Source organism: Doryrhamphus excisus, linkage group LG5 (genome assembly GCF_037039965.1).
Source record: "Doryrhamphus excisus strain RoL-2023G ecotype Guam linkage group LG5, RoL_Dexc_Guam_v1.1, whole genome shotgun sequence".
Lineage (NCBI taxonomy): Eukaryota > Metazoa > Chordata > Actinopteri > Syngnathiformes > Syngnathidae > Doryrhamphus > Doryrhamphus excisus.
The window spans coordinates 23,240,016-23,254,702 of NC_136361.1; the positions used below are offsets into that span (position 1 = coordinate 23,240,016).

Below are 14,687 nucleotides of genomic sequence, written 5' to 3' on the forward strand. Positions count from 1 at the left end.
GCCTGCGTGATAAGTGTTTGACACACTTCCGGCCACCGTTTCCCCGTGTCATTTCCTCTCCAAATGATATTTGTTTTTTGGGCCTCCAACTCTCCAACCAAACTTTCCACCTCCATTTCCTTGAAATTCTACTTCTTTGTCCTCGTCATCTTATCACCGGCCATGATTCAGAATGACAGAACAATGCAATCAAGGGTCCTTAAATATAGACGCCATATTCATGAGTCATTTTGCACTGACCTTCTATGAAGTGGAGGTGTCAGGTGGGGGGGTCAACGTGAGGTGGGTTTACACACGAAGGTGAAATCTATAAAACACAAATTGTGCATGCATCACTTTTTCTATGTGAGTATATTTTAGTCCGTACTCAGATTTTGAGTTCCTGGCGTCCTGGACTCTTCTAGTCAGGATTCCATGCACACTTTTATAGACGAGACCCCTGGTGTCCTGTTAAGCTAGAAATGCAGATGTGATAAGAATCTCTCGTCAAGTTAATATCTCGTCAAGTTCATTGCTTAAGAACCCGCCCACCCTTCTATTTGCTACACTGCATGTCCTCATTAGGTTCATTTCCATTCACACCCACACTCAATTTTCACTCTCTAATAAACCCAACATGCATATTTTTATAACGTGGGCCGGAGTACTCGGAGAAAAGCCCACACATGCACAGGGAGAACATGCAAGCTCCACCCAAACAGAGACTTGATCCCTCTACCGCCAACATGCTAACGTGTTTATTGCATCAAGTGGAATTCCAATTCATATGCGTTGAAGAGTCCACTGCAGTACTGCACTGCAGAGTTTCTTCACAAAAGCCAACAACAAAAGTGACATTATTTCTTATCAGGACTGGTGGTATGTTTCTGTCTGGATTGTCTAATTAGAAGATTTTATCACTTTGAATGAATCTGGCAGAGTTCACGGCTTAATGATGAATATTTTCCTTTTTTAGACCTCATTTGATAAAAAAGTAGCACTGTTTTGATTGAAACAGACCATTTATTAATTATGTGTTGGTGGCCAGATTTGAATTATGATCAGAATGACGATCTTGTCTTGTAATATTTGGAATACTTCCCAGCTCAAGGCCTAGCACATTTCTACAAGGCCACTTTTTTGCTCCGATAAAAGTGGATTGCATTGCTGTAGGTTCGGTAAAGATGGGTTTTGCAGTGAGTAATAGTATGTGTTGACCTTGTGAAAGCTGGGTGAAAACAAGCCTAACATTAACGTACTCCGTCTGTAGCATTGCCTTTCGTAATGGTCATCTACACTTTTTTGGGAGCAAAGTGCAAATATTTATTTTTGCTATGTTGTGGTCTGCTACGTGGCCTCTGGCACTGCAAAGCTCAGCGTCTATTTATCTGCTTTTGCAGGCCTCGGTATATGTTGTATACACGTTGCAGTTAGCCTGAGTACTTGGACAAGACACACAAGTTTTGATGATTGTTTTCTACACCGGAACCTGGATGGATGGATGGATGGAATGATGGATGGATGGATTGAGCACAGCACCATAACATGAAAAAATAAATCAGAAAAGATTTACAGAACATTGAATTTCAATGTGGAGGCACGGCGGTCGAGTGGTTAGCGCGCAGACCTCACAGCAAGGAGACCGGGGTTCAATTCCACCCTCGGCTAGGTTAATTGGCCACTACAAATTGTCCATAGGTATGAATGTGAGTGTGAATGGTTGTTTGTCTATATGTGCCCTGTGATTGGCTGGCGACCAGTCCAGGGTGTACCCCGCCTCTCGCCCTAAGACAGCTGGGATAGGCTCCAGCACCCCCACGACCCTCGTGGGGAAAAAGCAGTAGAAAATGAACAAATGAATTTCAATTTTAAGGTTTCTTTGGTTTTTTTAATGATTAACTCATTCACTGCCAGCCATTTTCAGAGGAGAGAGAGATCCATACTATCAAAGTTTTGGGGCGTTTTTGCTGAATATTGAGTTTTAGGACTACATAAACATTGAAACATTGAAAACAAAAATGAGCTTTTTCTGCAGAGAAGCAAATTCCAGCAGAATCTTCAGGACTGGACACACTTAATTAATTAACTTTAATTATTATTTATTTTTATGTGTGTCCACTAGTGTCTGCTGTTTTTTTTTTACATTTTTATTCCGTATGCTGCTCGGTGATGAATAAAGTCTTTGCATTGAAATGATTTGAATACTTAAGACAGAGCTTTGTGTTATTATTACTTATTAGCATCAACATCTCAGCCTTTTCTCTTCATATTCTGACTTTTTCCTCCATTTTTCCCATTGTTACAATGTGATGTGGTCCAATTAAATGCAAGCCACCGGCCACAAATGGCCCACAGGCCCATGTCATGTTTGATTCTCTTTTAGAAAGTTGCTGCAGATGATTGAGCATCCTCCCCCAAAGAAAACAATTACAGGTGGTCCTTGGGAGTCGAGTCAAGTTTTGGTGTAAATCCGATCTTATACCTAAATTATAGCCAGAGTGAACTCTGAATGAGCACTGTACAAAGAACGCATAAAGACATCCAGTAATAAAACACTAAAAAATGACGGTAGATGAAACAGTCATAAAAAATAAAAGCCCAAGCACAACCTTTCCATCTCAATAAAAGGACCACTCCACTGCTAAATCATTACATCGCCTTCAGTGGACCAGCGACCCGGCAGTTTTGTGGGTTTTGTGGTTTTTTTTGTGTTTTCTGACCATTTGTGTAGTTGCGTTCACAGAACACAGTTCACTTTGTTTTGTTTGGGTTTGTTTTCGCTGTAAAGAGATCGTTGATCGACGACATCCTGGTCATCCTTACAACGTCCAGGTAGATGTCACAGTACCATTTATGAGTCTCATATATTTAAGTTTTTAATTCATTTATTGGACGTCTTAGCAACTACAAAACGGCTTAACATGGAATGGCATAAACCAAGAACCATCTGAATGGACACCGTTAGCCACTCTAGCCTCCTGTCCCGCCTCAAAACCAGCCTCAGTATCACTGATTCTCCTCCTCCTCCATAGCCCCTTTACCTCAAGGTGTTCCCCAAGGTTCGGTGCTCGGTCCCCTTCTCTTCATCCTCTACATCCTTCCACTTGACAATATCATCCGTCGACATGGCCTCAATTTCCACAGCCACGCCGATGATATCCAACTATACATTTCCACCACCTCCATCAACTCCGACATCTACTCCACCCTCACCAACTGCTTAGCTGATATCAAAACTTGGATGGAACAAAATTTTCTTAAACTTAACAGTGACAAAACAGATCCCAAAAACATCACAACACCCATCCATAGCTTCTATCTTCAATTTAACAGCGCCACCTTCACTCCATCCCCGCTCATCCGCAACCTTGGTATCCTCCTGGACCCCACCCTTTCATTTGAATAATTATTATTCATGATTATCTAAGAAGTTATCCAACCCAATACAGGTGATAAAGTGGTGTATCCTTCTATCGTGCAGGCTTCCACATCTGTGGGTTAACAGTACATTATGACAATCTTACTGCTTCGAACAACTTTTGTTCAAGTGCGTGAAAACAAAACCTGGCATCTTCTGCTTTGTGCCTCTGAGGTCACCGCCTCTTCCCACTCACGTAGCCTCTCCAACTTCCACTGGATGCCTGCGCAAGCTTTGTAGCACCATGGCTCTTCTGAGTGAACCCATGAGCACTAAAAAGTAGACTCGGAGTTGTTGTGACTCTTAAGCAGTCACTCCAGTTGCCATGTTTGCAGTCATCAACTCACCTGCACGACTTATTTTCAGCTGGCACCTCTTTCAGGGCGCTTGAGTGAGAGTTTGAGTGAGTTTATGCATTTTGAGTGTTTTTAATAGCTGCTGCAGGTGTTCCGGCTTTGGTGACAGGAACACCAAACTTTGCAGGCAACCCCCCCAAATAACCCCCCTTGGTCTATGAAATTATATCCCTATGTGTCAAGTACTCTATGTGTGTGTGGGGGGGGGGGGGGGGTTAGTACACAGATGCACTCTTCATTCCTCATAATTTGCATGAGAATCCATGCCAGTAACAACAAAACACTTCACCAATTATGATTTTCTGGCTGATCACCTGCTGATTATAATTCTATTATAATTCTATTCTATAAGTCTGATACAGATTGTTTATTTTTTTAAATATGTTGACAGCCGACACCTTCAATCATCCAATCTTATGTTGTTGAAACACATGGAGCAATAATACCCATGAAACAATACCATGTTGTTTGAACTTCACTTGAGGTTCTCTCAAACATAAATGGAAAGTCTCAAAAATCACTGTTAGTTAATTTAGGCTTTTATTTTTCACATTTTTAAAACAACCCAACTTGCACAACGGGTTACCAGCAAACCCGGTTTGAGCCTCTGACCAAAAGTCAAGTGCTCACCAACCGAAAATGTCTGGTTGTCCAAAGTTTTAAACTCTCATGGTAACCTTGCTCCTTCTAAGGCTCCTAAGCGCTAACCCGGGCCGCCGATTGGCTCTTGGACCCCCACGGCTTTAACTTTAGCCTTTGCTGCATTGCTAGCTGCCGGTCTGGCGCAGCATAGGCGGACAGTGACCGACTTTCAGACCTTTGTGAAAGTAGATTGGTTTCATATGTAAGGATCAGCCAATCGCCAATGCCCCAAAATGAAGGAAATGTAGGTGTTTATTACGGACTGTTTTTGTTGAATTTATTTGAAAAGATAAAAAAAAACATTCATGCTGTATTGACAGCAGCGTTCTGTTCAAATAAAATTACCCTTACTTAGTGAATTCTTTGGTGATGTTCCCAAATACGCGAACCTGGGATCCCCATGACTTTTAAGCCAGTTTTACAAAATAGCGGGCCTCTCCTGGCGAGTAGTTGCGTAATCACTTTGTTTCATTGGCGCTCAATACGAGTGCCAAGTTATCCTTCTGGGATTTTTTTGTAATTTCACTCTAAAAGCTTCACACAACAGTTGGAAGATTGTTGCAATTATATCCACCAGTGGACTAACTTTTTCAGCAATTTGATGAGGGCCGCAATTACACTCAATTATTATGTAATTAAAAGAACATTTAGCTGAGGCACTGCGTAATTGCATGTTAAAATGATTTGGTTTTAATCAGATTTCTCCGCAGGTGTTGGGTTACTAAACGTTATCATTGCCAAGTGGGTTAAACGGGTGTCGGATGGTGTACCGTGCAGAAGAATGATTGCTGTCCACACTTGTGTGCTGTGACTCTTTCCTAAGCAATAGGTTTGGATTCGTGCCCTGAGCCTCTGCCCCCCACTAACGGCCACAAAGTGGGAGACCGCTACACTGTGGGCGACATGGTTTCCTTCCAGTGTGATCAAGGATTCTCGCTACAGGTAGGTGAAAACATTTGGTGTCGGTGAAGCGGCAATGCGGCTCGCCATGATAAGCGAATCATATCCAACTGCCTCCGGTGACAATTTTAGAAAATAGCCACAAGCGCAACTCTTTCAAGGCAGCGTTACTAACTGCTTTTTATGCCACATTTTGTCCGTGTGTGTGTGTGTGTGGAGCAGAATAACGCATGTTCGGAAAAGTGTTCTCGTACTCATGCGTGCATTTTTAATTCCAACTATGCGAACTTGGCTTGTGTCCTTGTGTGTGTGTGTGTGTGTGTGTGTGTGTGTGCACGTTTGTGTGTAACAAAGCAGCTTTAACGTCTTCAAATCCTCTCAAGTCGACGCTGCGGCGGCGGCCGACTTTTTAGCTGTAGAACCTTCTAAGGCCACGGGCAATGGATTGTGTTAACAGTGGCCTCGCTAATCCTGCACCACTTTTTACCCCCCCCCCCCCCCTCCACTTGTCTGAGCATTTGTTGCTTTTCACATTCTCTGTGGACCAGCCAGCCACATCTGGAGGCTGAGCGTGGAAAGGCCACAGACAGACTTGAGGCCGTCGTGGAATCAAATGCATATGTATGGCAAAGCTTTTGGAGTTCAAGTGTGTTTGCACGTCTTCTGCAGACATTCGGATGGATTAAAAAGAGTACGGATATTATACACAGGATTTAGCTATTATGTCTTGCTACATTTCTGAGCCTGTTCCCAAGAGAATGTAGTGGGATTTTCCATCAAAAGTAATTAAACTGTAATTAGTACAAAAGTATGTAGTGTATTTTAAGAGCCCTTTTAGCTTGTATTAAATGATGGAAAATTAATTTGATACTTTAAAATGAGCCACTTTTCAGTGAGCCATGTCTTGTAGCAGCACTTGTTTATTTTAATTGGCACTCGTGCACATGTGGTGCATTTTGTTTGTGCAAATTCTGGTTAAATTTGACTTGTAATTACTTAAGTGAAGTATTTCTATAATGCCTCATATTAACTCACTAGCAAGATCTCATAGTGTATATAAACGGGTCATATATTTCATCTCATATTTCATATTATCTGCAAACTCTGGGTAAAATTGTTGATTTGTTAATACTTGGGTTTTTTTATATTGTTTATTTTTTTATATTGTGTACTTTGTACTGCTTAACTGATTCTGTACTCTTGCTGCTGTGCAATGCAAATTTCCTCACTGAGGGACGAATATAATAAATAATAAAATATAACAAATACCAGAATGTTTTTCAATAATAAATATATCGCACTTTCCCTTGACTTGCCTTGATACCACAAAAACCACCGTAGTACCTCAGTGAAGTAATTCCATGCACTGGCAGTGTATTAATAAAATAGTATCTTGCAGCAATTTATGTTTGTGATTTATTGTTTCAAATGATATTGTGTATTTTATTCTTGTTTCAGGGTAATGCATACATCACGTGCATGCCTGGTCCCGTCAGAAGGTGGAATTACCCCGTACCGTTGTGTTTAGGTAATGTATTTGTGAAATATCACATATTTTTTTTTTGTCTTTTGATATTGCTGAAAGCAAAAACCTCAGCATCAAACACCGTCCTCATTTGTTTCTTGCCCATAATTTACCGTATTGCATCGTCCATAACAGCAACGCAGGCCCACAGAGGACTTCTAATTGCGTTAGGGAAAGCAATAACGTCACAGTGAGCCAACGCTAACGGATGATGGCTGGCTGTGTGGGCCTGCAGGTCGGGGATTATGAATTCTCTGCTCCCCCCTTCAGTTGAAAATCAATACGGCTTTGCACCATATCACTGTATTGTTTGATTTCTGATAACCTTGATGAGGGTCTATATTCTCCCCGCACACTTCCTCCTCCCATGGTGGCCGCCGGAGTGATAGATGAAGTGATTAATAACAAAACACTTCACTCACTCTTTTGACACCGCATCGTTATAATCCCATCCAATTACAAATGTGTGCATAGACATGAACACACACACACACACACACACATATATGCTCTTCCTGTGAATGCTCTGTCCTTGCGGTTTCTATAGTTGACTAAAGATATAAATCCCACAGTTACGGTTGCAGTGTCCGTATCGAACACAAAACGATACCTTCTTACTGATAAAACACACATGGGGGGTTTGGGATGTCAGCATGCCTCGTTTGCTCTTTATGTAATACACACAGAGGTCAAGCAGGCGTCACCAACCCAAAGCCTAATCATCAAATCCCATGATGATCTTTTCCTACATGTTTGTGTCCCAAAAGGCCTGACATAAGACCCCCAGTGTTTCTAACCAATCACCACATAATTAAGCCTGGTCTAGTATCGAGATCGAGAAAGGAAAAGAGGGATGATTTACTTTTAGGTTGGGGGGGTTGAAGTGACATAGAATGCAGAAGATAATGATAAGGTAAACAATGTTAAAAACACACTTTAATTTGCTCCTTTTATACAGACGATTGTTTGCCAGATTGCTGTTCTGTGTGAAAAGCACTGACAAGGAATGGAGGGACAAAGTAGACATGCTATTTTTCTGGCATGGCAGCAGTATCCGACTGATACCAGAGTCAACTTTTATTCCGAAATCAGTAACTGGGACTAAAGTTTCTTATTCCTGGTACAGTATTTCATGAATATGTGCGGTAACATTGCGGTAATCCCGTGTTGCTCTGTGAACATGTGCACACACGGCAAGTCCTGTAAAATGTACTGGCATATTAATGGTAATGGTAATGGTAATGGTAATGGTTTTATTTCATTTCAACATGCATCAGATTACAATTGAGTGCATCCCATAATCAGTTCCCAGTTCCACATGTCCAAAAGGAGTAGGAAGAAGCAAAGCTTATTAAATCCTACCCCTCCATCTGGTACTTTTACAATCACTAACTGTTACATTTGTTCACTTCCTGCTTTCCATAATACAGTTTAAGGATTTTTTTTCATTTTAATGCACCTCATACCGAAGTATGAGGTGATATGAGCATCCAATGCCATAATGGGTACCATAGTAAGTGTCAATATAGTGATATATATAGCACATCATGACTGGTTCAATTCCATAGTTTGATTCCACATACTGAAATGCTATGGCTAGCATAACGTAGTCCTAGCATAGAAGTGTTTCAAGTGTACTTCTTCCCTGAGATCATATTTCTCCTCTCTTGTAGAGAAGTATTAGATGACATTTTTAGCTAATTGGTTATTTTTAGCCTTATGCATTATTTTAGCTGTTTGAAGATGAACTATATCAGCATGTTGAAGTATTTGTCATTTTAGAAATAAGGAGTTAGTATGTTCTCTGTAAGCGGCATTATGAATTATCCTTACTGACCTTTTTTGCAGTACATTTAGCGAGTGAAGATTGCTTTTATAGTTATTAGCCCATATTTGCACACAATAACTAAGATATGGTAGAACCATAAATGCAGGATATATTGTGATAGCTCTACTTTCATAAAATGTTTTTGTTAAAGAAGCTTTGTGTAATTATAAGCCACCACCAAACAAGGAACATTGTTCTTGAGGCTTCGGAACATGGCAGAAACCCGGGTTGGAGACCACCAGCCCGCTCCCCCGAGTCGGTCTACAGGGAGTGACATGTTCTCTCTCCTTGGTTGGTCTCTTTCAGCTCAGTGTGGCGGCTCCATGACAGACTTCAGTGGCGTTATCCTCAGCCCGGGCTTTCCAGGGAATTACCAGAGCAGCCTGGACTGCAGCTGGAGAGTTCAGCTTCCTATCGGCTTTGGTCTGTGACATTGGCACCCCCACACCCACCCATTTACTGCGACTGTCTTCAACTGTCACTCGCTTAGAATAAATGTCCGGAATATGTCCCTGCTGTGGCTATCATGGAGCGTACCGTGGCTCTCAGTTAGAACCCGTCAGTTCTCAAGAACCCAAATTAAGAACATCTTATTGAGCTATTTACCTCGTATTGACATGAAATTGCCCACTCAACGTGCTTTCTTAATTTAATATAGTGGCAGCAGTTTGGGGATACAATGGGGTTACAAGATTTAGTTGCCACTTCTTGTCAATACTTTTCATTGATGAGACATTTGTAAAAACCTCGGACTGATGTAAACTGTTGCCAGGGGCATCGATTTTGGAGGCCGCTGCCTCACTGTGCCAATTTGTGACTTGGATTCTATTTTCTTTCTTTATTTCCCCCATTAACACCCGCTTTCTGCTTTTTCAGGGATCCATCTGCAGTTTCTGAACTTCTCCACGGAGCCAGTTCACGACTATCTGGAAGTGCGCAGCGGCAGCTTAGAGGCTGGAACCGTGATCGATCGCTTCAGTGGCTCACTGGTTCCCAACTCTCTGTTCAGCACCACCCACGAGACCACGCTCTTCTTCCACAGCGACTACTCCCAGAACAAGCCTGGCTTCAATATTGTTTATCAAGGTGAGCAGAAATATTATCTCCTTGGCGGGACGTACGATGTTTCCGGCCGAGACCTCAGCAAATGAAGCCAAATACCGTATGTCATTTTTAAAAGGAATTATTGATGAAAACTGAGGTTCCACTTTATTTTATTTCTATAAACAGATTTCAGGGGCTGCATAGCGGTCAAGTGGTTATACAGCTAGGAGACCCGAGTTCAATCCCACTCTCGGCCATCTTTGTGTGGAGTTTGCATGTTCTCCCTGTGCATGCGTGGGTTTTCTCCCGGTACTCCGGTTTCCTCCCACATTCCAAAAACATGCTAGGTTAATTAGCCACTCCAAATTGTCCGTAGGTATGAATGTGAGTGTGAATGGTTGTTTGTCTTTTTGTGCCCTGTGATTGGCTTTCCACCAGTCTATGATAGGCTCCAGCACCCCCCACGAGGATAAGCGGTAGAAAATGAATGAATGAATTTCCACCGTTTTCCACCAAGCAACAATACCTAATTGATATCAGACATTGTATGCATGCTGTCATTTGCATCAAATTTAAAACCATAATAATCACAAATACATATTCTTATTACTATCAGTATGCCTCATCATTTGGCCTTTGCATACAACGCAATAGTAAGTCATTTATTCAAATCCACCTAAGTAGATAAACACCTGAATAATTGACTTTTGTGTCCTATTATCTGCCCGATGACTAAATGTGATCCCATCGTTATAGCATATGAGCTCCAGAGGTGCCCGGATCCACGGCCATTCCGTAACGGCCTAGTGATCGGCCAAGACTACAGCGTGGGGATGACCATTACGTTCGAGTGCCTGCCTGGATATACGCTTCTTGGGGAGCCTTCGCTCACATGTCTTCACGGAGTCAGCAGAAACTGGAACCACCCCATACCTCGCTGTGAAGGTGAAACTCCATTTATTTGTTTTTGTTTTGTTTATGAACACCATTCCTGTCATGATGACCAACGGCGACCGCAGATTGCTTGTTGTCCTGGCGTTTTCTTGTGCCACCACGAAGGCATCTGATGCACTTTTACCAGCCACATAGCGGATCTTTACGGCACACTAAACCCATGCAGCCTATTATAATGATATATGAAGCATTTGCAAGTCTTTATTGCGAGACCAATCAAGCCTGCCTCTTGTAAATTTCAAGGTGAATTCTCATATGTTGCCCAGGGTCGGTGCATTACGACTTCCCCTTCACTTGTTAAGTGATGCCGTGACATACGCAAGTAACTTTTAAGGTTTACAACATAGTTTGGTGTTTTTAAGAGGGAGGTAAACAAGGTTTTTCTCTTTGCTCTGTACGACGCCGCACATATTGTTTGTTAGTTCACAATTGTTGTATGTACTCCAGGACAGTATTTCGGATCTTAGTCCCAGTCCAAAGTACACGTTCGTCCATCCGTAGCACTATGGCGAGTTTTTACGTCATTGCGTTCAGTCCTGCTAATCCGATCTGCGACCAGTCCTTTTCTTTTTTCTTTACAAATAATAATAAGATTCTGTTACAAATATTAATTTTTGGAATAAAATATGGTTATAGACTCCGGTTTCCTCCCACATTCCAAAAACATGCTAGGTTAATTGGCGACTCCAAATTGTCCATAGGTATGAATGTGAGTGTGAATGGTTGTTTGTCTATATGTGCCCTGGGATTGGCTGGCTGGCGACCAGTCCAGGGTGTACCCCGCCTCTCGCCCGAAGACAGCTGGGATAGGCTCCAGCATACACCGCAACTCTAGTGAGGATAAGCGTTAGAAAATGAATGAATGAATGAAATATGGTTATTAAAAAATGGGATGTAAGTCTCAACTGCATCGGCCATGTTGGAGTGTGGCTCCGTTACAAGCGTGATACAGCGACCCGATTGGCCTGATCCAGTGGCGGAATCCGATATCATCGGAAGTCAATCCCGATCCTGAAGTTCGGATCGGAACATTCCCTAGTTCATAGCAACCCATCACTACGCTCAGTTTCTCAGTCATGGCCCAACAACCTTTTTTATTGCCAAAATCTAACCAAAGTATTTGTTTGCAATGTGCTTATTTCCCTCCGTCCAGCTCTCTGTGGTGGGAATATAACATCAATGAACGGTACTATTTATTCCCCCGGACACCCAGCTGAGTACCCCCACTTCCAGGACTGCATGTGGACTGTCAGAGTCCCTCCTGGTTACGGCATCTACATCAATTTCTCTATTATCAATACGGAGCCAATCTATGACTACATCACTGTGTGGTAAGTCCTCATTTCTCTCTCAGCAGGACATTATTAGTCAGACATACGTACGTACCTATGGGGGGGGGGGGCTGCATGACTGCAAATGGAGCTGCAAAATACACTAGAATGTGTTGTTGATGTTGTCAATATATATGTATGTATATTAGTAGTTACTTCGTTAATTAAGGAAGGCTCAGATATAGCATTGACATCCATGAAAGTTTGACAAGAGTTAATAAGTCGACAACTACCAAAGAATATCACATTTGATGTCAGCCATTTTTACTCAAATTGAACACAGTATGTAAGGTTCTTAATTACGTCATGCAGTCACTATTTATTTTTACAGTGTATAATGTATACAATGCATTCGGTCAGTTTCTGGAGCTAAATTCAGTCTGGCTTGCGAGGATATCAGAGAAATACATTCCCCTGTTAGCGAAATTCATGGTGGGAATTTCAAAGGACTCCCCCACTTGATGAATAAAACATGTAGAATAGCATGAAACCAAGCAATCTGACTTGTTTCATTCCTGGTAGACTGAAACACTCCAAACTGTACATCTTGACAGATACACTCCAACATACGACAATACGAAAATCTCCTTTACCTTGATCTCTCTGTGGGTTCACACGTCTATAGTAAGCCTGAGACAACCGTAAAGCTGCCCTCATGGGAGGTAGACAACAAAAGGCATCTATAGGTTGCCATTGATGGTGTAGCAGAAGGGAGATGCTGGCTTGCACATAAAAAACACATAAACACTTCATCCCCTCATGGCCGCATTTCACTTCCCTGACGGATGTCTCACATTTTGCTGATCACTCCGAAATCAAGCTGCAGTGCGACTTTTTAAAAAAAATAATATATGAGATATTAAGGGAACGCACGCCTAATGGAATGCATTTAGCATCCATCAAACAAGTGGACAGCCCTGTGAAAGTACCTGTAATGAAATGCTATTATTTTAGAAAGAAGTAGTTTATACACCAGGCAACGTCTTTTCGCATTCATCTCTCTTATCTCCTTTGAGAAAAGTGGCCTCCCCCGCATTCTCAGAATTACACTGGCATTACTTCCCAGATGTAGAAATGTACGTACCTAATTAGTAAAGGTTCATCACTCCCCGTACGTAGCAGATTAAAAAGTTCGATTCTTGCCTGACAGACACCCACCTGTTTCATTTGGCACAAACCATTTTGGAGTAGATTTACTTTGATGTTGCATTCGTCAGAAAGGATGTAGTGTCACGCCTTGTGTGGGTTCCCACGTGACAGTTTGTCCGTGTTCCCTGTCTGGGCTTTAGTTTCCGTTTTTGACACCCTTATTTTGTATGGAACTTCCTACTTTGCCTAATTTGTGTTGCTATTTAGTTCAGGTGTGGACTTCTCCCCGTGTGGGATCATTTTAGTTTCTCCGTCTGCTTCCTGAGTTGCTTTTTTTCTCTGCTGCTGCAATTTTTTGCAAAAAATTAATATTTTGACCTGCATTTGGTCCTGCTCTCCGCATCCTGGGGTCGCACCGCAAAGCAATCAAGACGATCGTGACATGTAGTTCAATAGGAGGACAGATTGTGGATGCACTTGCTCCGTTCATAAAGGTCTAGCTGGTTGCATCGCTTGTATTTTTGCAAAGCCGCTAACCTTTTGGATTATTTCTTATTTTGAGTCATTCTTGTTACTTCTGGCAACGCCTGGTGCCGGCTCTCCCAAATGACTTGTGGGAAGGTCATTAGCTAAATGACAAGTCTTTACATGTACTCGCGAATCACAGAGGGTGTCGTGGGTTTTGACATTTTGGATTATTTGGAATCTTTCCATTTATTATAAAAAGGGTCGGCTTGCATGTCTACTCGTACCGAGCTCTGGCTCACCTCTTCTAGTCATGCCAGAGGAGCGTAGCATTTTTTTAGCCTTTTTACAAAATAAAAAAAAGATCATCTTTGAATTTTTCAGCATGCCTGTCCTCAGTGGAAGAAGTTTGGACACACCTGAGTTCGACTTTTTAAGCCCTAAAGCATAGGTCACAACCCAACATTCACTTTTTGGGCCGTACTCCAAATCGCTGCATTTTTTTTTTTTTTTTGTGAAGAATTTAGTTGTGGTGGCAACAAAGGAGGCAGATCTCAGCATGCATGGAGGATGTACGGAATATCTGAACGTACCTTGGCCGTATGTGAGATGCAAAGGTGGCGCACGACACACATAGGAGGCTTCAAGGGACTCACGGAAAAATTGACACTTATACCTGACATCAGAAAAACATACAAGATATGAAGTGCAGAATTCCGTCCTGCAACCTGTAAAAATGAAGTACCCAAAGAGTTTGTTTGACATGACAAGGGTCTTTTTGCGCGTAGACCGGCCATGGGATCACAAACCACCGGTTGTGACCCAGACTTAAGATTAAGACCATTGTTATTCGGCAAGAAAACTCATGCATTCACGGTTTTCTTTCAGTTCTCCATGGGGTATCATGCCAACCTCCAGGCTATCTTCATGCACTTGTGTGTTTTAATTATTCACCTGGACTCTCGGGTCCAGATGCAGCGTATCTCCACAGAGAGGTGTTCTGAAGACAGTCCGGTAATTACAGTAGATGTCTGAGCTACCTCCGCTGTCACACTGAGAAGCAGCAGTGGTGCAGCAGATGCACTCTGAGTCCTTCCCAAACATGTCTTCTCCGTCTTTGACCCCAACCAGAACAGGCAGCTCATCCCGGCTCTTT

At 42.2% G+C, this 14,687-nt stretch overlaps 1 protein-coding gene across 3 annotated transcripts in view; it reads left to right on the forward strand.

The window, feature by feature from the left end:
• LOC131105461 (CUB and sushi domain-containing protein 3-like) overlaps positions 1–14,687 on the forward strand; it is a 234,974-nt gene that overhangs the window by 137,142 nt on the left and 83,145 nt on the right. For 2 of the 3 annotated variants that reach the window (XM_058053596.2, XM_058053598.2), the window contains exons 38-43: positions 5,219–5,337; positions 6,754–6,823; positions 8,955–9,071; positions 9,525–9,734; positions 10,449–10,637; positions 11,800–11,977. In XM_058053596.2, the coding sequence (XP_057909579.2) occupies positions 5,219–5,337; positions 6,754–6,823; positions 8,955–9,071; positions 9,525–9,734; positions 10,449–10,637; positions 11,800–11,977 (883 nt within the window). The remainder of the gene's footprint in view (positions 1–5,218; positions 5,338–6,753; positions 6,824–8,954; positions 9,072–9,524; positions 9,735–10,448; positions 10,638–11,799; positions 11,978–14,687) is intronic. The other variant, XM_058053597.2, reaches the window with a different exon arrangement.